This window comes from Felis catus, chromosome X, assembly GCF_018350175.1.
Source record: "Felis catus isolate Fca126 chromosome X, F.catus_Fca126_mat1.0, whole genome shotgun sequence".
In the NCBI taxonomy this organism is placed as follows: domain Eukaryota; kingdom Metazoa; phylum Chordata; class Mammalia; order Carnivora; family Felidae; genus Felis; species Felis catus.
Genome location: NC_058386.1, coordinates 40,862,675 through 40,888,166, shown reverse-complemented (window position 1 = coordinate 40,888,166; position 25,492 = coordinate 40,862,675). Strand labels below are relative to the sequence as shown.

Sequence of the window (25,492 nt, the reverse complement as noted above, 5' to 3'; positions counted from 1 at the left end):
TCCTTGTGAGCTCGAGCCAACCTCACTTTTGGCACACGGTCTCTGCCCTTCCTCTTTCTCCTAACATGGTCTGTGCTCCAGCCACGCTGGTCTGGCTATAACGTTTGCTTCCCCCACATCATGCTGAGGGCTTTCTCTGAAATCTAGCTCACACCTCATTCTTCCTTCATCCACGAAAGTCTGACTCATCTTGAAAGGCCCAACTGAGAAAGCCACCTTCTCTGTGAAGTTTTCCTCTACTACTTGTTTCACCTGAAACAATTATTTATTCTGTTCCTTACCGCATCACCTTTTTATGCCTCTGGTTTTCTTTTTTTAATTTTTAATGTTTATTTTATTTTTGACAGAGACAGAGACAGAGCGTGAGTGTGGAGGGGCAGAGAGAGAGGGAGACAGAGAATTGAAGCAGGCTCCAGGCTCTGAGCTGTCAGCGCAGAGCCCGACGTGAGGCTCGAACCCACGAACTGCAAGATAAGGACCTGAGCCAAAGTCAGATGCTTAACTGACTGAGCCACCCAGGCGCCCCGCCCTGACATGCATGAATGCATGCATTGATTGATTGATTGATTGATTTCTTAGTGTTTATTTCATTTTTGAGTGAGAGAGAGACAGCGTCTGGACAGAGGAGGGGCAGAGAGAGAGGGAGACACAGAATCTGAAACAGGCTCCAGGCTCTGAGCTGTCAGCACAGAGCCCAACGTGGGACTCAAACTTATGGACCATGAGATCATGACCTGAGCTGAAGTCGGACGCCCAACCGACCAAGCCACCCAGGCGCCCCTTTATGTGCCTGTTTTATGGTGGTTGTCACTTTGGCTGGCTTTATCCTTAGTTATGTGTTCCCAGGCTGTGTGTGTGTGTGTGTGTGTGTGTGTGTGTGTGTGTGTGTGTGTGTGTGTGGTGTTGGTGGGGGGGGCTCAGAAGGCTAAATGCTCCATGCCTGCTTAACACCCAGCCCAAAGCCCTCTCCTCCTGGAATACAGCATACACCTGTTCGGTACAAGCTCTCAGAAGGACGAAAAACAGATTTTCTTTTCTTTCTTTTTTTTTTTTTTAAGTTTATTTAGGTAAACTCTACACCCAACGTGGGACTTGAACTCATGACCCCGAGATCAGGAGTTACATGCTCCTCTAACTGAGTGAGCCAGGCGCCCCCAGATTTTCTGTTATAGCCTCTCCAGTGTGTGTTTTGTTATAAAATAATTTTACCAAGTAGGCTGTTAAATACGATATAGTTTCGGGCTGGGTCAAACTTGAACTACCGAGTAATTACATTTTATTCTGCCCTCATAAACACATAAAAGATTCTGCCGGGCGCATGGTGTGACGTGTTTCTTGATGTGTCATTAATGTCGCCTCTGGTTGTTGACTTTGGATACTTCCCAGATACCAATTTCATGACTCAAGAAATTGCACCCCAAATACAAAAGCAATCTTTTTCGGATGCCGCTTTGTTGCCTGCCAAACCCTAGATGTAAGTTGCAGGGAGGGAAAGGGCAATATGGTCAGTGTTTGGGGAACCGATGCTTCCATATGTGTGTAATCTATTAGCATTATTTGTAGTCACATTACAGTTTTTGATTTTCTTTTTCTTTTTTTTTTTAATTTTTTTTTAACATTTATTTATTTTTGAGACAGAGAGAGACAGAGCATGAACAGGGGAGGGTCAGAGAGAGAGGGAGACACAGAATCCGAGACAGGCTCCAGGCTCTGAGCTGTCAGCACAGAGCCCGACGCGGGGCTCGAACTCACGGACCGTAAGATCACGACCTGAGCCGAAGTCGGACGCTTAACCGACTGAGCCACCCAGGCACCCCACAGTTTTTGATTTTCGTTATTTCATTCTTTCAGCAAACATTTATTGAACGATGACCGCGTCCCAGACGTTGTGCTGGGTTCCGTGGAGTTTGCCATCTCCTGGGGAGAATAGACACGCACCAACAGCCCAGAGGAAGGAGCGGTTAACTTTGTGCCAAAGCTGGTGTGGTTTCAGATTAGTCCTGCAGATGAATAGGAAGTGACCAGGTAGACAGGGCAGGGTTGGGGGGGCGGGGCATGGTGGGAACTGGGAGACAGACCGGGTAGCATAGACAGCAGGTGCCAAGAGCAGAGAGGCAGGAAATGGCCTGGCTCCCCTTTAGTATTTAGCTGTCATTTGTATTTATTTATATATTTTAGTTTTTAATGTTTATTTTTGAGAGAGAGAGGGAGAGAGACAGAGTGTGAGCGGGGGAGGGGCAGAGAGCGAGAGAGGGAGACAGAATCCGAAGAAGGCTCCAGGCTCTGAGCTGGCAGCGCGGAACCCGACACGGGGCTTGAACTCACCAACAGTGAAATCGTGACCTGAGCCACAGTAGGATGTGGCATTGCTGCATTCTTTTTAATACAGTGGTTAGGGACTCCGCCACGTGAAGGGACACTATTTAGCCGGTACCCTTTGCAGGAAGCATTTGAGCCTTTTACAATAGTGCGTTGTTATCCACCCCGTGAAGCCGATTGGAGTAAGCGACGAGTAGTCACAGAGTACAGAAGTGACGGTCGTAAACATAGTCACCCCTCAGTGCAGATTCTGTCAACAAACAAAAAAGTCCAGCGTATTTGCAAAAGAACCAAATTAGAATTTTAAGAAGTGAGAATCCTGCCCCAGAGCCGGATGTCAGTATGGATGACTCTCATAAGCGTATTATGGGGTGAAAAAAGCCAGTCCCCGAATAATTCACATCACACGTAATTAATTCAAAGACATGCAAAATTCGGCAACGTATGGCCTCAATTAAACTCTAAGAGCATAGTGAACACCCAGTTCAGGGTAGTAGTTTCCGGGGGCGTGGGGGGCAAGTTCACGTCTTGACTGGGAAGAATACGAAGCATGCTTAGATCTCTTGGCAGTGTGCTATTGAACTGAGTGATAGCCACAGAGATGTCTGGTAGACCATTCTTACTGATAAGTTCCCTTTTTTAAAATGTGTATTGATTTATTTTGAGAGAGAGTGTGGACGAGGGAGAGGCAGAGAGACTGGGAGAGAGAGAATCCCAAGCAGGCTCCGCACTGTCAGTGCAGAGCCCGACGCGGGGCTCAATCCCACGAACCAGGAGATCACAACCTGAGCCGAAATCAAGAGTCGGATGCTTAACCCACTGAGCCACCCAGGTGGCCCTTATCCTGATAAATTCCTGTGAACTGCATTGAGTATACAAAATAGTGTATATAAGCTAAAAAGTAGAATAAATGGCTCTGTATTTATTGTCCAGCTTAAGAAACAGAAAATTACCAGTACCTTTGAACACCCCCACGTATTCTTACCTAACTATGTTTCTCTTTCCCCTTATATGTACTCTACTTATATTTTGGGGTATCTGACATATTTCCTAATAAAGTTTTTTATAGTCTTATTATAGCTAACTTACTAATATATGTAATCATCCATTTAAATTTAAACCTTTGTCCTCCTTTTTTAGAATTGTTGCATTGATCATCTGAGTTAAAAATTATGTATTGTGTGGGTGCCTGGATGGCTCAGTTGTTTAAGCATCCGACTCCTGATTTCAGGATCTCCTGGTTCGTGGGCTTGAGCCCCGCATCGGGCTCAGCACTGACAGTGCAGAACCCACTTGGGATTCCCTCTCTGCCTCTCTCTCTGCCCCTACCCTGCTCGTCATGTTCTCTCTCACTCTCTCTCTCTTTCTCAAAATAAATAAACATTTTTAAAAAAATGATGTATTGTTGGCCTACAACTAGATTTCTAAACACAACACATTTCAACATCTTCCCAAGATGATGTTTTAAAAGCATTAATGGAAATTTATCTCTTGTCTGGCCCCATCAGTTCTGACCAGGGAGAACAGATGTATGGTAGTTTCTTAGTGCCCTAGGATAATACTTTCTACAAAAGTCTGAGTTCATGCCGGGAGGTCAATATGGGAAAAGGAAAGACAGACAAAAACCATCTCTGGAGTAAGGGTTAAGGACCCTGTGTTAGAGCAGTGGGATCCCAACTTCTCATCTGTGAAAGAAAAGTTTCCTAGTGGTGCGGTCAGGTGTGCATTAGCCAAAAGGATATTGTTGATAGTTTAGAGAAGCCACCTGGAATTTCTCAGCAAGGTAGTGTATTAGCTCAGGCTGCTGTTTACAAAATACCACGGACTGGGTGGCTCAAACAAGAGAAATTTATTTCCCACAATTCTGAGGGCTGGAAGTCCTAAGATCATGGTGCCGGCCCAGTTGGGTTCTGGTGAGGCCTGTCTTCCTGGCTTGCAGACGGCCACCTTCTCACTGTGTCCTCTGTGGCCTTTCCTCTGTGTACGTGTGCACGGGAAGAGGGAGCAGGTGTCCCTTCCTCTTCTTATAAGGCCACCAGTCCTGTCAGAGCAGAGCCGCGCTTATGACCTCATTTAACCTTTATTTCCTCCTTGAAAGCCTTATCTCCAAATACAGTCCCACGGGGAGGTTCGGGCTTCAGCATACGAAGTTCGAGAGAACACAGTTCATTCCACAGCAGACAACTTTTTTTGGTTGCTAGCCTTTGAATTCAGGTGAATTCTTAAATGGGTTTTGTTTTCTTTAATTTTCAAAAATAGACCATCCTCAGTTAAAACGTAGGTAAGTACAAGCTCTATTTTGTTCCTTTCTTTTCCCCGGTGCTATCAAAAACCCTACCTCCTCACTCGTGTGTGTCCATATGTTTGCATTTCTTTCCGTTGAAGACTCGGCCGTCCCTCAGTGATTCCAGTAACATGAGCGGCAAATGTGGTTGCTGTTGTGTGTCCCAGTTTCATGGCTGTCTAAGGTAACTACGATCAGCGCATCTGTTTATTTGCAACGTTACTTAACTTCAGAGCCTCTAGGAAGGTGGATTCCATGATACGCCTCATAAGACCGTTGGAAGGTTTTTAACCCATGAGAGTACTCGACTTGTGGTCATTAATTTGGGCCCAATTCTAAAGGCTGATCAGTGTGGGCGTTCTTGGATTTTTATGGCAGCTAAGAGGTTGAAACTAATTGTAGTTGCTTTCTTAGAGTTCAGAACTAAGTATCTTTTTCTATAACTCACATGAGGTAATTCTTGGTGAACAGATGGCTACTGACGGACGGCCCCATCGTTCTGCCGTCATTTATTGCGTGGCCATGGTGGGTCAGGTGCAGGAATGGCTGGCGAGCACTCACTGAGCATTGCCCTCGGGAAAATTAGTCCCGGGGCTGGGGGACACGCAGGTAAAAGGCATTCGGAGCGCAGGAGGGACCGTGTTCTAGAGATGCTTCATGAAGAGGGCGGCCACATATGGTTGTGTACGTGTGCCTTGAACAATTCCAAGGAGCATCTTTCATGTCGAATGCTGTGACGACAGCCCTGGTTGTGGACTGTGCCCCGTCCTGAGGTGTCACGAAGGGCTTCCCTGCCTGCAAGAAGTGAGGACTATATTGTGACTTGAAGGAAAAGTCGGAGTAAACCCCGTGGGGGATGACTAGGGAAAGACAGAGTGGGGGAGAGACTTCCAGGCAGACGCTCAGAGGAAAGATTGATTAATTTATTTCAAAGGGCAGTTGATGCTCATCTGCAAGTCTCGGCTGGGCCTTCAAAGAGTGGCAGACAGGTCAGGGAAGTGTGTGATAATCTGCTGTGGTAACCTTTGTAGTCTAGTCCCTTGGCAGTTGACGTGGATTTGATTGATGTGTTTAATCGAAGGAGAGATATACAGCACAGCAATTAAAATGTGTTGAGGGACGACTTAGCCCACGGGTGCTGTCCTTGATTTTGGGAAATGTCAGAGTATGAAGCAGAAGCCAATAAATCATATACCTGATCTAAAGCAGAAAGCCAGCACCGTAGTTTGAAAGGTCCTCAGACCTAATCCAGGGATTTGCTGACCTCCCATTATCTTCCGCTCAAACCTATCTGTGAATTTTATTTTAAAAGCATTCAAATATTTTTTTAATGTTTATTTGTTTTTGAGGGAGAGACAGAGACAGAGAATGAGCAAGGGAGGGGCAGAGAGAGAGGGAGACCCAGAATCCGAAGCAGGCTCCAGGCTCTCAGCCTACATGTGGGTACCATATTGGACTCCTCTAGTTAAAAGTTCGGCCATCAAGTTCTTGGGGCGCCTGGGTGGCTCCGTCGGTTAAGTGTCCGATTTCGGCTCAGGTCATGATCTCGCGGTCCGTGAGTTCAAGCCCCACGTCGGGCTCTGAGCCTGGAGCCCACTTTGGATTCTGTGTCTCCCTCTCTCTCTGCCCCCCCCCCCCCCGCTCGTGCTCTGTCTCTCTCTGTCTCAAAAATAAATAAAAACATTAAACAAATTTTTTTTAATTAAAAAATTTAAAAAAGTCCAGCCATCAAGCCGTGTCTACCTCCCTGGGCCTAGTTTCCAATAAAAACCTGTTCCAAATGGGGCTCCTGGGTGGCTCAGTCAGGTGTGCGTCTCTTACTTTCTGCTCAGGTCATGATCTCGTGGTTTCGTGGGTTCGAGCCCCATGTCGGGCTGTGTGCTGGCAGCTCAGAGCCTGCTTGGGATTCTCTCTCTCCCTCTCTTTCTCCCTCTCCCCAACTCGTGCTGTCTCGGTCTCTCTCAAAATAAATGAATAGACTTAAAAAAAAATAAAAACCTCTTCCAAGAACTTCATGGGACAGTGTAACGGTTTCTCCGTGTCTGCTTTTGTTAAGCAGATCTCTAAGACCTAAAATCTTCTTCTTCTTATTCCTGACTGTGACATTCCATATTTGGGGACACTACTTATAACGGATAGTGGCTTCGAGTCACAAAAACGTGTTCCATCTTGGTCTTAATCAAACCTCAGAAATGTCAGATGCTAAAGAAGAGGGGCATTGGATTGGAGGCCGAACGCTTGACCGACGGGCTTGATTTTCACTATTTTAGTGTTTCATATACTGGTCGGGACAAGACAGAACTTGGGTCTTAAAGAGCTATGGGCTCACTTTACTTCTTTCATCAAAGTCATCCTCTGGCAGGGAAGTATTACTCCCAGGCTGGCCGTGTGGCGATTCACAGCTTTTCTGGTGTATTATCAAGACTTACCAGGTGGGGAGCAACTAGAACTCTCATTCATTGCCCCGGGGGGAAAGGGATTGTCGCAAAATGGCATCTGGGTATCTGCCTTAGAGACATGAAAACCTATGTCCACAGAGACTTGTATGCAAATATCCACAGCAGCATTATTCATAATAGCAGAAAAGTGAAACAACCCAGATGCTTATCAACTGGTGAATGGATAAGCAAAATATGGCATATCCTTACAATGGAATACTACTCAGCAATCAAAACTAATGAAGTACTATGACCTTCCTTACACACAGGTGAACCTTGAAAACATGATGCTCCGTGAAAGAAGCCAGACACAAAAGGCTCCCTATTTTATGATTCCATTTATTTTTTTCTAATTTTTTTTAACGTTTACTTACTTTTGAGACAGAGAGAGACAGAGCATGAACAGGGGAGGGGCAGAGAGAGAGGGAGATACAGAATCTGAAACGGGCTCCAGGCTCTGAGCTGTCAGCACAGAGCCCGACGCAGGGCTCGAACTCACAGACCGCGAGATCGTGACCTGAGCCGAAGTCGGACGCTTAACCGACTGAGCCACCCAGGCGCCCCTATGATTCCATTTATATGGAACGTCCAATCTAGAGAGATAGGAAAGTAGATCAGTAATTGCCTGAGGCGGAGAGCAGGAAATAGAGAGTGATTACAAATGGAGACGTTTCAAGATTGTATTCGCTTTCTTCGCACACCGTGTAACTGGGTGTGGAATGAAGTGCTTTCTCTTCTCAGCATGTTAGATGAAGCTTTCAAGCTGAGAACAACTCTGAGGGTGCCGCAAACAAGCCCACAGTGGTAGCCAGACAGAACTGGCAATCATCTACTCCCAGTGGCTCATAGGATGGAAGTGAAATCTCATTAGAGGAGAACAGTGTATCCATGCACCTGTTCGCCAGCTCCTTAACAAAGGCTTTTATTAATAGAGACATCTAAATATCACAGCAGGTGGATGGCTGTCTCGAATTACAGCTGAGTGTTGACTTGCTCAACTCTCTTCCCAACAACTTCAATCACAAAAGCAGGAACTGGCACCAGACTAATGGAGGCCAACTTCTTTAATGGCCTCATGGGGTTTTTGAGCCACACTTTGTCCATAATTAAATTCCTTCCTCATACCATCAGTTTTTGGATGGGCATATATATAAACTGTAGAGAGCGGTTATTTTGCTGCTGCTGTTGTTGTTGTTGTTGTTGTTGTTATGTCTTTCTTTTAAAAATTAGAAAAGTTGGCAGTTGTGAAGGAAGTTGGTATTTTTTCTTTACAAAGTTTTTTAAATGTTTTATTTATTTTTGAGAGAGAGAGAGAGAGAGAACAGGAGAGGGGCAGAGAGAGAGGGAGACACAGAATCTGCAGCAGGCTCCAGGCTCCAAGCTGTCCGCACAGAGTGGGGCTCGAGCTCATGAAGCATGAGATCATAAGCTATAAAGTCAGACATTTGACTGACTGAGCCATCCAGGTGCCCCTCGCCATCTTGTTTAAAGCTTATTAAATGTCAAAGGAATTTCATCCATGTTTGCTTCCTTTAAAAGTTTAAAACGAAATTCTTCCCTGATATTAGTCCTATGCCTGTGAAGTCAGGGATTCTTTCTTCACCAGCTGACATGTTTTTAAAGATTTTTTTAAATGTTTATTTTCTTTCTTTCTTTCTTTCTTTCTTTCTTTCTTTCTTTCTTATATGAAATTTATTGTCAAATTGGTTTCCATACAACACCCAGTGCTCATCCCAACAGGTGCCCTCCTCAATACCCATCACCCACCCTCCCCCCCCACCCCCCCATCAACCCTCAGTTCTCAGTTTTTAAGAGTCTCTTATGTTTTGGCTCCCTCCCTCTCTAACCTCTTTGTTTATAGCAGCACTTTCAACAGTAGCCAAATTATGGAAAGAGCCTAAATGTCCATCAACTGATGAATGGATAAAGAAATTGTGGTTTATATACACAATGGAGTACTACGTGGCAATGAGAAAGAACGAAATATGGCCCTTTGTAGCAACGTGGATGGAACTGGAGAGTGTGATGCTAAGCAAAATAAGCCATACAGAGAAAGACAGATACCATATGTTTTCACTCTTATGTGGATCCTGAGAAACTTAACAGAAGGCCATGGGGAGGGGAAGGAAAAAAATAATAATAAATGTTTATTTATTTTTGAGCGAGAGAGAGAGACAGAGCGTGAGCAGGGGAGGGGCAGAGAGAGAGGGAGAGACAGAATCCAAAGCAGGCTTCAGGTTCTGAGCTGTCAGCACAGAGCCCGACGCGGGGCTCGAACCCACAAACCGCGAGATCATGACCTGAGCCGAAGTCAGACGCTTGGGGCACCACCCGGGTGCCCCAATAATAATAATAATTAATAATGCAGTACAGACAGAGTTTGGCTAAAGGACCTGTGTTTTTTCTAGATTTCATATATTATTCTTCAGCAATGTCTTGTGGGTTCTCCTATGTCTTGGTGATAAGAGACGTTATAGAACATTATGCACAGAATACAGTAAACATTGTGCTCACAGAACTTTCTCCATTAATGGCCAAATGAGATGGCAGAGCATTTTACCATTCTGTCTTTTAACACTGCTAGCAAAGAATGGAATACGGAGAGAGATCTGAAGGTTTCCTCCTAAAAGAGAATCATAGAAAGTGTCTCGTGGTGATTTATGTTTTCTTCACATGTCACATGTCCAGGACCAGGGGGACAACATTCCTTCACTGTGGAATCAGATGCTTATACACGATTTTGCTGGGGTTTGTTTTTGTTTTTGTTTTTTCCTAATGGGAAACCCCTCCTAAGAACGGTATGAGACTTAAAGACTTGCAGCTAGGGGGCGCCTGGGCGGCTCAGTTCGTTAAGTGTCTGACTTCGGCTCAGGTCATGATCTCACGGTTCGTGAGTTCGAGCCCCTCGTCCGGCTCTGTGCTGACAGCTCAGAGCCTAGAGCCTGCTTCGGGTTCTGGGTCTCCCTCTCTCTCTGCCCCTCCTCTGCTCGCGCTCTGTCTCTCTCTCTCAAAAATAAATACACATTAAAAAAAATAAGACTTGCAGCTAATTATCTGAGCTGTATTAGAGCCACAGGTCCAAGAAGCCAGCTCTACACCCTTTGAGTCATGATTGCAAGCATTTGCACTGTGCTGTGCAGCTCCCCAAGGGACGTAATGACTTCCTCCACCCAGTACTTGAAGCGACCTAAACCAAAGCATTTCTTTTCTTTCATTCTTTTTTTTTATACCCCCTTCCCCCTCCCTCTGGTGTGTGGCAAAGCAACGTTACATTTGGAAGAGCTAGAAATTCCTGTGGCCCAGTCCGTGCTGGCAGACGGCAGCAGGACTGGCCTGAAGGTTGCCGGACCAGATCAAAGCTCAGAGGCTGTGCTTTGTGCTGTCCTTGGCAGAAAAACACTGTGCTCCTTATCATTGCATGTTCCTCCGCCAAAAGCCCGAGGAGTGAGATGTGATCACTCGTGAAAATTACTCGGCGCCGTAATAACCAGGGAAGGTACTGCCCTACCTCGTCCTCCCGGTGGCCGAGGGACTTGTACGAGAGGATGTTAACCCTTCGGAAGGATTACGCCGCCGCTCTTAAATACACACCTTGTCCCTGGGCTCCGAGATGACTCCTGGGCTTCTTCGTTGTTGCCGGTCGACCGTGTCTCTCTTTCCCTGCTCTCTGTCTGTCTTTCCCCAGGCCTGATGTGGTTTTTTGTTTTTTCTCCCACTCTGTTGCAGGGCTCATCGTGGGCGTGATCCTGAGGTATGGCACCCCCGCCACCGGTGGTCATGACAAGTCAGTGAGCTGTACTCAGGAAGACAGGGCCTTCAGCACCTTATTAGTGAACGTCAGTGGGAAGTTCTTCGAATACACCCTGAAAGGAGAAATCGGCCCTGGCAAGATCAACAGCGTAGAGCAGAATGACATATTGAGGAAGGTGAGCTGGGGACGCTCAGCCACTGCTGCCCTGCCAGGGGTGTTTGACTTTCCGACTCCATGTCGACCTTGGCGAGAGAAATCCTTTCAGACTCCTGGAGCATTGGTAACATTCCTGGCTCTCAGTTTGGCTTAGGAAGCTTTTTTTTTTATGATTATTTTATTTTGGAGAGAGAAAGAGACAGAGTGAGAGCAGGGGAGGGGCAGAGAGAGAGGGAGACACAGAATCCGAAGGAGGCTCCGGGCTCCCGAGCTGTCAGCACAGAGCCCGACGCGGGGCTCGAACCCCCGAACTGCGAGATCATGACCTGAGCCGAAGTTGGATGCTTCACCGTCTGAGCCACCCAGGTGCCCAGAAGCATTGCAGTTTTAATTAGGCTGCTTAACATTTCCAGTTTCTAAAGAGACATGCTAACTTGGCTTTTAATAATTAAAGTGAAGCTTTAAGGTTAATTTCAGTAAGAGCCCGTCCATCTGCCAACATGAACAAATTCTTGAAGTTTGGGAGGTTTATAGACTGCTTCATTCTTCTCTAGATGTGATAAGATTTTGCTCTTTTATAATAGTTTCAGGGTGATTTCCCCGTATCAAGCCTAGAAGGTAATTTCAGTTGCCCTAGAGCTGTTGAATTTTTATGTTGATGTTCAGAAAGCCTCTAGTGTCATTGTAGACTTTGATCCAGGCAACATCAAGTCTCACAAAAGGCTGGTCCTCAAAAGAGACTTAAATTCAGTAGAATTATGTCTATAAATGAATCTGTGGGAGGATCCAGAAAATTAATAAAGAACCCTGACAGCATCTTCTATTGCAGTGGAACCTTGAATAAAGGTTTGATAAAAATCAAACTTTTTATTTCTTGTTTAAAAACATTGGCCAGGGGCGCCTGGGTGGCGCAGTCGGTTAAGCGTCCGACTTCAGCCAGGTCACGATCTCGCGGTCCGTGAGTTCGAGCCCTGCGTCAGGCTCTGGACTGACCGCTCAGAGCCTGGAGCCTGTTTCCGATTCTGTGTCTCCCTCTCTCTCTGCCCCTCCCCCGTTCATGCTCTGTCTCTCTCTGTCCCAAAAATAAATAAACGTTAAAATAAAAAAATAAAAAATAAATAAAAACATTGGCCAAAAAAACCCCCAAACCATTGGCCCGAAGCTTTCTGGGAAATCTCAGATCGCACTGAACTGTTTTTTTTTTAATTTTTTAAATGATTATTTATTTTTGAGGGAGAGAGAGACAGAGCATGAGTGGCAGAGGGGCAGAGAGAGAGAGAAGGAGACACAGAATCTAAAGCAGGCTCCAGGCTCTGAGCCGTCAGCACAGAGCCCGACGCGGGGGCTCGAACCCACGAACTGTGTGATCATGACCTGAGCCAAAGTCCGACGTTTAACCGACTGAGCCACCCAGGTGCCCCAAACTGTTGTTTCTTAATATGTATTAAACAACATACCAAGAGCAGGAGTGGCTTCTCTGTTGTGATGAGTCCATGATTTTTCACATCTGTCTTATTTGCTTTAAACATTGAAACTTTAGTCAGTGGCTTAAAATATTAAGCAAATATTATAGCACCAACTGGTACTAAACTGGAAATTGACTTTTTTTCTTTTTAAACTTTCAGGTAACGTTTGATCCAGAGGTCTTTTTCAACATTCTCCTGCCTCCGATTATTTTCCATGCCGGCTACAGTTTAAAGAAGGTAAGAGATTTTTGCCAGTATTTCTTAAAGCATGGGAGTCTCTGCGTTCATGTACCTACACAATTTTCTAGTTTTTCCCTTCTCCCAGATTGCTTATCACTGTGTTCTGCACCCACTCAGAGACTATATTTGTCTCATCATCAGTGATTGGTTTCTCTTTTAAAATCTGGAGTGCTCCCACATTGCCGGTAGGAATATAAAATGGTGTAGCCTCTCAGGAAAACAGTTTCAGTTTCCTATAAAACCAAAGTTGCAATCACCATACGATCCAGCTATTTTATTCCCGAGGGTTTATCCCAGAGAGATGAAAACTTACGTTCACACAAAAACCTGTGCACGATTCTCCGTAGCAATTTTATTTGTAACAGCCCCAAACTGGAAACAACCAAAATATCTTGCAATACGTGAACGGTTAATCAAACACCCATACCATGGAATACTATTCGGCAATAAAATAGAACAGGCTATTGATACATGCAATAATTTGGATGGATCTCACAGGCATTATGGTGAGTGGGAAAAAAAATCCAACCTCAAAAGATCACAGACTGTATGATTTCATGTAATAGCATTCTAGAAATGACAAAAGTATAGGGACGGGGAACAAATTAGTGGCTGCCTCGGGCTCGGGATGGTAGAGGTAGGGAGTGTGACTATAAAAGTTCTATATCCTGATACAGCAATGGATACGCAAGTCTACACGTCATAAAATGACATAGAACTATTTTTTTAACGTTTATTTGTTTTTGAGAGAGAGACAGAGACAGAGCCTGAGCAGGGGAGGGGCAGAGAGAGAGAGAGGGAGACACAAAATCCACAGCAGGCTCCAGGCTCCGAGCTGTCAGCACAGAGCCAGACGCGGGACTCGAACCCACGAACCACGAGATCATGAGCTGAGCCAAAATCAGATGCTTAACTGACTGAGCCACCCAGGTGCCCCCAGTTTCCTGGTTTTGATATTGTACTACAGTTACATAAGGTATGGCACCTGGATGGCTCAGTGAGTTAAGCAGTTAAGCGCCCAATTTGTGATTTCGGCTCAGGTTGTGATCTCATGGTTCCTGAGTTCGAGCCCCGTGGCAGATTGTGTCTGTTCCTCTCTCTTTGTCCCTCCCCCACTTGCACACTCTGTGTCTGTCTCTCTAAATAAATAAATAAATAAATAAATAAATAAATAAATAAATAAATAAATAAATAAATAAATACAAATCACTGATTGTGAGAGCTGCTCTAATGGCTGAAAAACACTTTGGGTTCTGCAGAGCCTTCCCTGTATCAGACTTATTTCCTCAGAAGGAGAACAAATAACAGGCTTTGCCAGTTACCAATTTAAGTTGTTTTTATTTTTTTTAATTTTATTTTATTTTTCAAACATGTTTTAAACGTTTATTTTTGAGAGAGAGAGAGAGAGAGAGACAGAGCACGAGCGGGGGAGGGGCAGAGAGAGAGAGGGAGACACAGAATCCGAGGCAGGCTCCAGGCTCCGAGCTGGCAGCACAGAGCCCGACGCGGGGCTCGAACTCATGAACTGTGAGATCACGACCTGAGCCGAAAGCAACAGTCAACCACCTGAGCCTAAGTTTTTAAGATGGCAGTCTTTCAGGCTGCCCGCTGTTCATTCAGTCACTTTCCTTTTTAGATAGTCCTTATAAAGGCACTGAAATAGCTGGTTTTTGTCTGGTTTTGCCACCTGTGATTAAACCTGTTATCAGTTAAATGTGTAATAACTCACCAGTTAACGGCAGCTACGGAGACAGATATTCAGACCCTTTGACCTATGCACACATATAGTTGTCAGGGGGACGTGGGCCTTTTTTTTTTTTTCCCCTAACCTGAACAAACGATCATTGGAATTAGCTTTGATTCGGTCCCGGCCATGGGGAGCCACACATGACTGGCCAAATGAGAACAGGGTGAAAGACAGAGGATTCCACCAGAATCCGGTCCTAGGGCCAGGAGGTGCTGCGCTTTCTTCCCTACGAGGATGTGGTTCTGGAGCCCTTCGACGTCTTGCATCTACACTGTATGTGAAAGCACTTTGGAAGCTGTGAGGCACATAATTAAGTATTGGGTGTAATGAGACACAAATAAGTGGCCTGGCATACCTTTCTTTTCAGGTATGCCAATTCATATCAGCAAATACGAACAGAGACGGGTAGTTGTGTGTGTGTGTGTGTGTGTGTGTGTGTGTGTGTGTGTGTGTGTGTGTGAGATTTTAGGATATGTCATGGGGGTGTTTGGGGTGGCAGATTTATATTCCTAATGTTTTGTTTGGGCAAATAATCACGGACATGAATTTACTTAACATATTCAAAGTAACCCTAGGGATGGTTACCCAGAAGAAAACAAACAAACAAAAAAAAGACTTGAGACAGTGACTGATTTAAAAGGCAGACATAATGTGTGCATAATATATACAGGCAGCACCCCCATTTGGTGACTGCTGGTGTGGCAAGCCCTTGGAGGATTCTCTTTTGAGCAGGTGGCTTAGGGGCCCTAGGCCTTCCTTGACACCTTCTTCACAGCTTCAGAGAGGGCCAAGCACTGGGCACTTCGTGGTGGCTCCTTTGATCATGCTGAGTTCTTCCCAAGCCCTGTCTTTCCCTGATGTCGCTCAGCTGGTACACTGGGACTCTCCTGCCTTTTAAAATTCTTAGATGAAGTCTTCCTGGCCCCTATCGAATTAGGGTGTTTGGGGGTTTAGGGTTCGTCTGGTTTTGTTAAATAGTTCTCATTGTCCGATGAGAGCAGCTTATGCCTTGACGAGTAAGAACCATGGCTCAGGGTCCTAAGAACCCCAAGGACAGGGACTTTCCACATCAGAATGTCCCATGGGCATAATAACTTATAAGAACTAAAGCCGTGTGTGTGTGTGTGTGTGTGTGTGTGTGTGTGTGTGTGTGTGAAGGTAACCAGTGAATGTACAGAAGCATTGAGAGCATTACAATTTTGCCATCTATTTCTGAATAATTGCTAGATCTTACATTGGTATAAGCATATAAACTTATACACATATATATATAAACTTACAAATGGGCCCAGATTAAACGGAGCTACCTATGTTTCAGTTCTCCACTTCTGTTTTTATTGGCCCTCTTTCCCAGGCTGCAAAGATAAATCCAGAAGAATATCAGGAGATATTTCCGATGCCATGAGGCGGATACTGAGGACACTGTTTTCTGATACTGAATTAAGCAGAAAGCTCCTTAGACAGCACTTTCATACTTTATCAGTTTGAAACTTATGTCTGTAATGATCTAAGGTACACCACCACCAGAAGTTACCAGTAAACAGATTGGGCTAAATCTATGAAAATGATTGGTCTACTTACACTCACTCACTCACTCTCTCACATACACTTTCTCTCTCTCCGTGTACTTTAATATAATCAGGGGACTTTTGTCTGAAATTTACCAAGCCCTTGCTTGTTTCCTCAGTGATTAGTGGGACAAGGGATATTTTAAAACCACAATGTTTATAGCTAAACAGCTTTATTCAGGAGTAATTTCACTTCTTGTTATAATGGAGGCAGTAAGTAAAGTCTCACTTTCAAGAGACTTTTACTGTGTTTCTCATGCTCAGTATCAAAAATCACAATGTGATTCCTGCCTTTTGTTTTCTGTAGAGACACTTTTTCAGAAATCTCGGGTCTATTCTGGCTTATGCTTTCTTGGGGACTGCCGTTTCCTGCTTCATTATTGGGTAAGTTACTCTTTGTCATTAACCAAATTAACATTCCCAAAGAGATGAGATCCACATGGGTCCACAGAGTTGGTGTTTTCCCCAGCTGTACTGAAATACACTTGACACATTCCATCCTGGGAGCTTCAAGTGGACAGTGCGTTGATTTGATACATTTAGAAATTGCACAGTCATTACCACCATAGTATTCGCTACCACCTTCAGCCTGTCACATCGTTACCATTTCTTTCTTGTGATGAGAACATTTGAGACCTACTCTCTTAGCAAAATTCAAGTATGCAATACAGTATTATTAGCTATAATCACCACGTTGTACGTTAGATCCCCAAACTTGTTAATCATCTAACCGGAAGTTTGTTCCCTTTGAGCAATATCTCCCCGTGTCCCCTGACCCCCACCCCAGCCCCTGAACACCAGCAGAGCCCAGGATTTTGATGTTTATGATGATGTTTTGATGTTTATGACACGTAGCTATTTAAATTAAGACTAGGCTTAATTAAAATGAAATAAAATTACACCTAGTCCCCCAATCTTGATTCCTGATAACATTCTCCAATAAAAAGAAGCAGGACACCTTGCCGAAATCGCAGATTCTAGGGCTAGGGCAGCAAATACATGAGATAAGAACAGGGCATAGCACAGTGCCAAAAAAGCAAGAAAGCGCCCAGAAAACAGACACATGGAAGAACTTAGAGCATGTCAAAGAGACACAGAGCCAACCTGAAAGTTCCCCAAGGCCAATGGCCAAAGAACAACAAAATAACATCGTACTGGTCCCAAACCATGAAGCAAACCTCTGAGTGTCTACTGATGTAGACACTGCTGATTGGGCGAGGGGCGCCTGGGTGGCTCAGTCGGTTGGGCGTCCGACTTCGGCTCAGGTCATGATCTCGCGGCTTGTGGGTTCAAGCCCTGTGTCGGGCTCTGTGCTGAAACCTCGGAGCCTGGACCCTGCTTCGGATTCTGTGTCTCCCTCTCTCTCTCTGCCCTTCCCCTGCTCATGCTCTGTCTCTCTCAAGAATAAATAAACATTAAACATTTAAATAAAATAAAAAAATAAATAAATGATTGGGAGACTAAATAAATGGGGGAGAGGTGACGGATCTCCTGTGCAGAAGAGTTCCAAATAAGGTATGTCGATCCCCACCCCCACCCCGCAGGTGAAGGAATGTACCTCCCCTCCTGCTCCATTTGCAGGCTGTTCGCAGTGATTTCCTTCCTTCCATGGAGTACAGGGAGGGGGGTTTGCAGGCAGTAGTGGTAAATCGCACTGATACTCTGCTCCCTTGATGTTTGTGATGACAGTGGCACTTTACCCCCCGCCCCCCGCCAAACACATTACCTCGGTGTAGTCATGAGAAAAAAGTCCAACACGTCCCAGCTGAGGGACATTCTACAGAGCGCCTGACCAGTGCTCCTCAAAACTGCCAAGGTCATCAAAAACCACACGAGGTCTGAGAGATTGTCACAGCCAGGAGGAGACTAAAGAGACGTGAGGGCTCAGTGTCGTGTGGTATCCTGGCTGGGATCCTGAAACAGAAAAGGGACGTTAGGTAAAAGCTAAGAAAATCTGAAGAAAGTGTGGACCTTAGTTAATTTTTAAAAACTTAGCCGGAAAGCTGGAGATACAAGGCCAGGGCTTTCCATGTGGCCAGAATAGAAGGGGCTCGGGCTTTGTCCTTTTTGAGAGAGACGAACCATGGAAGAGTGACAGCTTAGATGACTGGCATGGGTGGCCAGATGGGAAAAGGCTGCCAGAGAGAAGCCTAGCGCCCGAGTCTTAAGTCTGGGGGAGAAGGAAAGGGAGAGGCACGTGTGGTTCTCAGGAAATGCTTGAAAGGTAATTGACAAGCAACACAAGGCAAATCAAACGTGTATCTCAGAGTTACTGGGAATTAAAATTGAACAGTGTATCGTTCTGGGCACCCGGGGTGCAAAGGAGAGGAGCCACGACGTGGCCCTTACCAGCAAGAGTATCATGAGAGTGTTAGCTGTAGCGTACAATGAGTCTATTCTGTGGTTATTTTTACTCCCCTAACCCCTGCAGCTGCCATCACCACACACACACACACACACACACACACACCCTTAGTGACATGTACTAGGCCTTTGAACACTCCTCACTCCTCCCATTTTGTGAGCTCTCCTGTAGGAAGTGTGCTGTAGCCAAGTTGAAATGTTTAATTTGGTGGCCTGTCTCGGGCCATGGCGCATCCTGCACGGTACAGGAAGAGCCGTGGCTGGCCTGCCCAAGCCACGCAGAGAAGGAGAGGCCGCATGTGTCGATGGGTGCACTGGTATTTCACTACCACATTTAGAGAATTTGGAAACCCGTCCCAGCCGAGAAGGTGGAACACTTAGACCTTTGTGGCCCACCCGGTTTTTCTCTCTCTCTCTCCAGCTTCGCCCCATGCACTCATTTCCACAGCGTTACACACACTGTCTTAGAACCCTGTGAGTTTCGTGGCAATCTGTCACCCACGATGCAGCGTGCTTCCTCTTCCTTTCTTCTCCGTTACCCAGCTGCTTAAGATGCCTTAAAGTCGTTGCTAACCGAGGCCCGCGCTTTATAGCAAACCATTTGTTGGTGCCAAAGCCTTATCCGCACGTGTTCCTGGCGAGAGTGTCCAACCACAACAGCTGCCCGATGTTTTCACAGATCACTCTCGAACTGCGGTATTCCGGTGCTGCTCGGTTCGCGTGTCGGCTGGGCTACCCAGGCGGGGTCTCGTTTCCTCTTCTGACGCAGTTTACCTTCCCTTCTTACAGGAATCTCATGTACGGTGTAGTGAAGCTCATGAAGGTCGTGGGGCAGCTCTCGGATAAGTTTTACTACACAGACTGTCTCTTTTTCGGAGCCATCATCTCTGCCACTGACCCAGGTATTTTGCGCATATTGGCTTCGTCATCCCGATATTCCAGTAGTTACATCTTAAAACGTACAGAGCGATCATTAACTCTGGTTGCGGTACAGAGACTAAATAGAAGTAGCACGGAATGGTGGAGGAAGAGACCGGAAGTGGTCTAACAGAGGTAGATGGCTTTTCTAAGAAGGGTGTGCGTTTCCCTTTTATTTCTTTTTTTTTTAATTTTTTAAAGTTTATTTGTTACGAGGTTGGGTACGTGGGAGTAGGGGACGGGGCAGAGAGAGAGCATCCCAAGCAGGCTGCCGGCTGTCATTTTGCACCGCTGGAACTCTGTACCCGTTAAACAGTGACTCCCCCGTTTGCACCTGCCTCCAGTCCCTGGTAGCCGACCATCCTGCTTTCTGTCCCTGTGACTTCGACTACCGTAGATGTGTTAGAGAAGTGGAATCGTACAGCGCTTGTCTTCTTGTGCCGGGCTTATCTCACTCAGCGTAACATCTTCAAGGTTCATTTCTGTGGTCGCAGGTGTCAAAGCTGAATAATATTCCACTGTGCATATATACCACGTTTTGTTTATCCGTCCATCGGCAACGGGACACTTGGGTTGCTTCCACCTGTATTTCTTTCCCTTTTGTCTTTCATCTCAGAATGTCTAATTTGGTCATAATTTCCGCACAAAGACTGTCTTCTTCCTCCGTGCCTTGCCTTTGGCCTCATTTAGGAAATACATCATTTCTTTTTTTTTTTTAATGTTTATTTATTTATTTTTGAGAGACAGAGAGAGAGAGAACGCACAAGCAGGGGAGGGCCAGAGAGAGAGGAGACACAGAATCCGAAGCTGGCTCCAGGCTCTGAGCTGTCAGCACAGAGCCCGACGCGGGGCTCGAACTCACGAACCGTGAGATCATGACCTGAGCCAAAGTCGGACCCTCAACTGACTGAGCCACCCAGGCGCCCCGGAAATACATCATTTCATTTAAATAAGGCCTTTTCTTGGGGCGCCTGGGTGGCTCAGTCGGTTGAGGGTCCGACTCTTGATTTCGGCTCAGGATCATGTCGGGCTCTGTGCTGAGCGTGGGTCCCGCTTAGGATTCTCTCTCTCTCTCTCTCTCTCTCTCTCTCTCTCTCTCTCTCTGTCTCTCTCTGCCCTCTCCCCCACTGGCACTCTCTCTCTCTAAAATAAAATGAAAAATAAATAAGCCCTTTTTGTAGTGGAAATGTACTCTGGTACCACTGGAGTGAATGTAATGTTATTTGTAAACTCCTTTGCTCCGTGTTCCTGCAATGACTGCATACTGTCACCTGGTTCCTATGAATAAATCTCTTACCTTGTATTTTTCAAGCGTTAGTTGAGCCAGTTCTTAAAAGTGGAATTATTATATGCCCCCCCTTCCTCCGCAGCTCAAAAACAAACAGAAACCCTCTCCTCTCAAAGGTGGAACCTACAATTAAATCAGTTCGCATAAAGTAGTCACAGCTATTCCTTCCTATAATGTCAACCACCGAGAGTACATCGTAGGCGAAGAATTTGCAGAGACATGGTGGAGGCCCAAGAGTGGCGGTGGAAAGGCCCGCTAACCTTCTGGACAGCGATGATTTTAAAGCTACTAAGATTCTCCCCACCACACAACTGCACCACCTCTCGGGGGAGTCCCCTAGGTCAGTGCGATGGTGGAAATGTTCTATGTTCTGTGCCCAGTCCAGTATGGTAGCCAGTAGCCACGTGTGGCTGTTGAGCACTTAAAATATGGGGTAATGCAACTGAAGAACCGATTTTAAAATTTTATTTCATGTTAAGCAACTTAAATAGCTACCTGTGCCCACTGGCTACCACATTGGATGGCACGGCCCTAGACAGTCGTATGGGTCTGAAAAACGTCACTGTTCCAAAAACCATTGACCTCTCTTAGCCCCATAACTTATTAAAAGCACTAAGCAAATTGATATCGAAGGCTCGGCTGGTTGAAGCACCCTGGTTTTTGAGAAAGAGCACGGGGTGTGGAGTTACAGGGGTAAGTTTGAGCTCCAGCCCTGCCAGTCACTGACCAGGGTGGCCTGGGCACACTTTCTCTGCTCCATGTCAGTTGCTGCATTCATGAACTAAGAGTAATGATATCTATTTCCCAGGGCTGTTGCGAATAGTAAATGAACTAACAGGTATAAAGCACTGACCATAGCATCTGCTAATCACGTTGGTCTCTATCCACATCTGGCTCAGGCAGAAATTTCTTTGTTTTCCCCATTTTTAAAAAAAAATGGTCTCTCCTTTTGGTTTCGCTATCCCAGTTCTGTTTGGTTTTGTTTTGTTTTTAAGCTTATTTCTTTTTGTAGCCATCTCTACACCCAACATGGGACTCGAACTCATGACCCTGAGATCAAAAGTTGCGTGCTCTACCGACCAAGCCAGCCAGGCGCCCCCCTCTATGTTTTTATTTATTTATTTATTGATTGATTGATTTTTTTTTAACGTTTATTTTTGGGACAGAGAGAGACAGAGCATGAATGGGAGAGGGTCAGAGAGAGAGGGAGACACAGAATCTGAAACAGGCTCCAGGCTCTGAGCTGTCGGCACAGAGCCCGACACGGGGCTTGAACTCACGGACCGTGAGATCATGACCTGAGCCGAAGTCGGACGCTTAACCGACTGAGCCACCCAGGCACCCCTAGGACATTAACTTTAACTGCTTTTTAATGGAAATCTTTCTGAAATGTCGACACAGGTTTCCAAATCGGTGATCGGTGATCGGTGGCGCCAGTAATTTTCTAGTCGCATCACCCGGGCTGCTCAGTCAGTCTCTTGCTTGTCTTTTGAGGCTCAGGTCCCATCTGCCACCTGCCTACACGCACTCCCCTACCTCCTCCAGTGACTCGCGCCCACGGCTCTTGAGTCGAGCCTATTTTGTACTTAACGCTACTCACCACTGTGTACTGAGGGTTCGCAAGTGCTAAGTGCCCTTTAGTACACACGTGAAGTGTTCAGGCCAAGTTAGTCGAGGTAACAAATCCCGGTTCTTGGTTTTCCCTTCTTCCTCTGTCTGCTCTCTTCTTTTACCCCCGCTACTTTTTAGATACCCGTACCAGAGGCCTTCGGTCAACTACTTGTCATTCCTTAGTCCGCGCCCGGTTAGAAACAGCTGTTGTGATCCTGCTGTCCCTGATTTCGGGGGTCCCACTGTACAGGGGAGCAGTCTGTTTACTCCCCGCCTTGAGAAGCCACTCACCAAGTAGGTCACCCCCGCCCCATCATCTTCTGGTGGTCCATACCCACAGTGCTCCTTCCTCTTGGCCGTGCACAGGCTTGCGGGGTTCGTGCCTTGTTTTATAAAGTGATGGGCGGGGAGGATGAGAGACTGAAAACCAGAGCAGCCACATTCAGAGCAGGGCTGTGTAAATGTTCATTGTGATTAGTATTAATCACGCAAGCTAGCCTTTATGGTTATGGGTGAGTTAACTGTTTTTTTTTTTTTTTTTTTTTTTTTTTTTTTACTTCCAGTAACTAGTATTTTAGGAAAATAGTGTTTAAAGTCAAAAGGGGGGCACCTGGGTGGCTCAGGTGGTTAAGCATCTGACTTCAGCTCAGGTCATGATCTCCTAGTTCGTGGGTTCGAGCCCCACATCAGGCTCCACGCTGGTGGTACGGAGCCTGCTTGGGATTCTCTCTCTCTCCCTCTTTCTCTCTGCCCCTTCCTCATGTGTGCGCCCTCTCCCTCTCTCTCTCAAAATAAACTGTAAAAAAAGAAAAAAAAAACATTCCTAAAAAGAAAATAAAGTCACGGGGGCTCTGGAAAATCACAGAGCTTAAACCCCCCACTTCACTAAATCTTTGGACTTTGCTGTGTGCTAAGCTCTCATAGCCAGTTGGCGGCTACGTGGGATGGCTCCTCTTTGCCCCTCCAGATTTACTCACCTTTTGGCACCAAGACGCTGGTTTGTGTGGAAGATTTCAAAGTCCCTTTGCCTGCTGGTTTCCCCTGGGATGTGTCCACAGGGGACCACCAGTGGGAGACCAGAAGGAGGGTGGAGACACAGACCAGCTCCTGGTTCGGCAGAGTCACGCCTCCTCTGGACCCTCCAGGCCGAGGGATGGTATAAAAGCTCCCCGTTTTCACCCACACGTGCTGTCCTCTCTCTCTTGTGGTTTCCCCATAGTCTGCCCACACTTCTGTAAATAATCCCTTTATCAAATGCTTCTCAAGTTGCTCAGTTCAAGGGTGCTGTTTCCTGCCAGGACCCTGATTGATAAAGTCCTGGGCCCCAGGTCTCCTGGGCCGCCCAGTCCTCTAGCAGTGTTGCGTCCCTGAGTGACTGGTGTGACCACAGGCCTCCGGTGCCAGCCCCCCAGTGGACGTGTCATAGGAATGACAGATAGAACTTCTCCTGGGTTCGACCACTGAGATTTTAGGAGTTTGGATGCTGTAGCAGAAAGCAGCCCATCAGACCCGTTTTCTCATCTCTGAATTAGCGGAAATGATAGTACTGCCCACCTAGGGTTTTGTGAGGCCTAAATGACACTGTCCAGTGTTCAGCAGAGGGGCGCCTGGGTGACTCAGTCGGTTGAGCATCCGGCTTCGGCTCAGGTCACGATCTCGCAGTTCGTGAGTTCCGGCCCCACGTTGGGCTCTCTGCTGTCAGTGCAGAGCCCGCTTTGGGTCCCCTGTCCCCCATTCTCTCTGCCCCTCCCCCACTCTTGCTCTCTCAAAAATAAGCATTAAAAATAATGTTTAGCATAGTGCCTGCTTCATGGTAAGCCCTTAGTAATTGTGGTTATTATTATTAGCATTGTTAATTTTTCTTTCGTATTGGGTTAAAACAAGATAATTCTTGGGGCGCCTGGGTGGCTCCGTTGGTTAAGTGTCTACCTCTTGATTTCAGCGCATGTCACAATCTCACGGTTCATGAGATCGAGCCCTGCGTCTGGCTCTGCACCGACATGGCAGAGCCTGCTTGGGATTCTGTCTCTCCCTATCTTTCTGCCCCTCTCCTGCTCTCTCTCTCTCTTTCTTTGTCAAAATGAACAAACTTTTTTTTAAAAAGAGAGTTCTTGTCACAGAGTGATGAGGTACTAGAATAAAGGTTTTGTGTTAGAGTTCTTCACAGAAACAGAATATATAGGTGTGTGTGTGTGTATGTGTGTATGTGGAGAGAGAGAGAGAGAGAGAGAGAGAGAGAGAGAAAAGAGATTTATTGGTTATAAAGAATTGGCTCCTGTGATTATGGAGGCTGAGAAGTCCCCACATCTGCTGTCCAGAGGCCTGAGAACCAGGAAAGCCAATGGCATAGTCCCACGCCGAGTCCAAAGGCAGGAGACTTCTGCCTTCAACTCAAGTGTTAATCTCATCCCAAACCTCACAGACAAACCCAGAATAATGTTTAATCAAATATCTGAGGTCCCCATGGCCCAGTCAGGTTGGCCCATAAAATTAACCAGCACGGATTTTCTCTAAGGAGCCACAGATACTGTTCATGCAGTAAATAATCCAGGGGCGCCCGGGTGGCTTAGTCGGTTGGTTGAGGGTCCGACTCTTGATTTCGGCTCAGGGCATGATCTCACAGTCGTGAGATCTAGCCCTCGGTCGGGCTGTGTGCTGGGCGTGGAGCCTGCATGGGATCCTCTCTCTCCCTCTCCCTCTGCCCCTCCCCAACTCGTACTCTTATAGTAGATAGATAGATAGATAGATAGATAATCCAGAAAATAAAATGTTTTCAGTCAAATCCCTAAAGATTTTTTCCTAATGTGTCACCCAGTAAACTGTATTTAACGGCAGCTGTGCAGGAGGAAGCAGAGGTGAGAAGAGGAGGGAACGTTCCTACAAGTATTCACCCTCAAAAGGAGGGGTCCCCGCCTGGAGTAAAGAACTTTGTAGGCATATCGGATAACAACCGTTACAACTGGGAGGTGCTTTACAGGCTCTGATTTGTGGCTGACAACGGGCGAGGACACTGGAGGAGGTGTGAGGCTGCTAGAGAGACCTGAGCCCTCAGGGCTCTCAAAAAAACACCTGGTGAAAATCTCTCTGGAAGGACAGAGCCACTCCCTAAAAATGAACGGCTGGGACCATGGACCCTGCTTGACAGGGCATTAAAGGAGAAAGCAAGCTCAGATGCCAATAGAACACAGAGGAAGTAGATTTCATTGAATATTGAGGAGGTGGCGGGGCGCCTGGGTGGCTCAGTTGATTAAGCGTCCGACTCCCAGCTCAGGTCATGATCTCGCATTCGTGGGTTCGAGCCCCACGTCGGGCTCTGTGCAGACAGCTCGGAGCCTGGAGCCT

General features: G+C 46.3%; 1 protein-coding gene across 2 annotated transcripts in view; it reads left to right on the top strand.

Moving 5' to 3' along the window:
* SLC9A7 (solute carrier family 9 member A7) overlaps positions 1-25,492 on the top strand; it is a 131,349-nt gene that overhangs the window by 51,398 nt on the left and 54,459 nt on the right. For both annotated transcript variants that reach the window (XM_023249455.2, XM_023249454.2), the window contains exons 2-5: positions 10,768-10,967; positions 12,574-12,651; positions 16,277-16,353; positions 19,123-19,235. In XM_023249455.2, the coding sequence (XP_023105223.1) occupies positions 10,768-10,967; positions 12,574-12,651; positions 16,277-16,353; positions 19,123-19,235 (468 nt within the window). The remainder of the gene's footprint in view (positions 1-10,767; positions 10,968-12,573; positions 12,652-16,276; positions 16,354-19,122; positions 19,236-25,492) is intronic.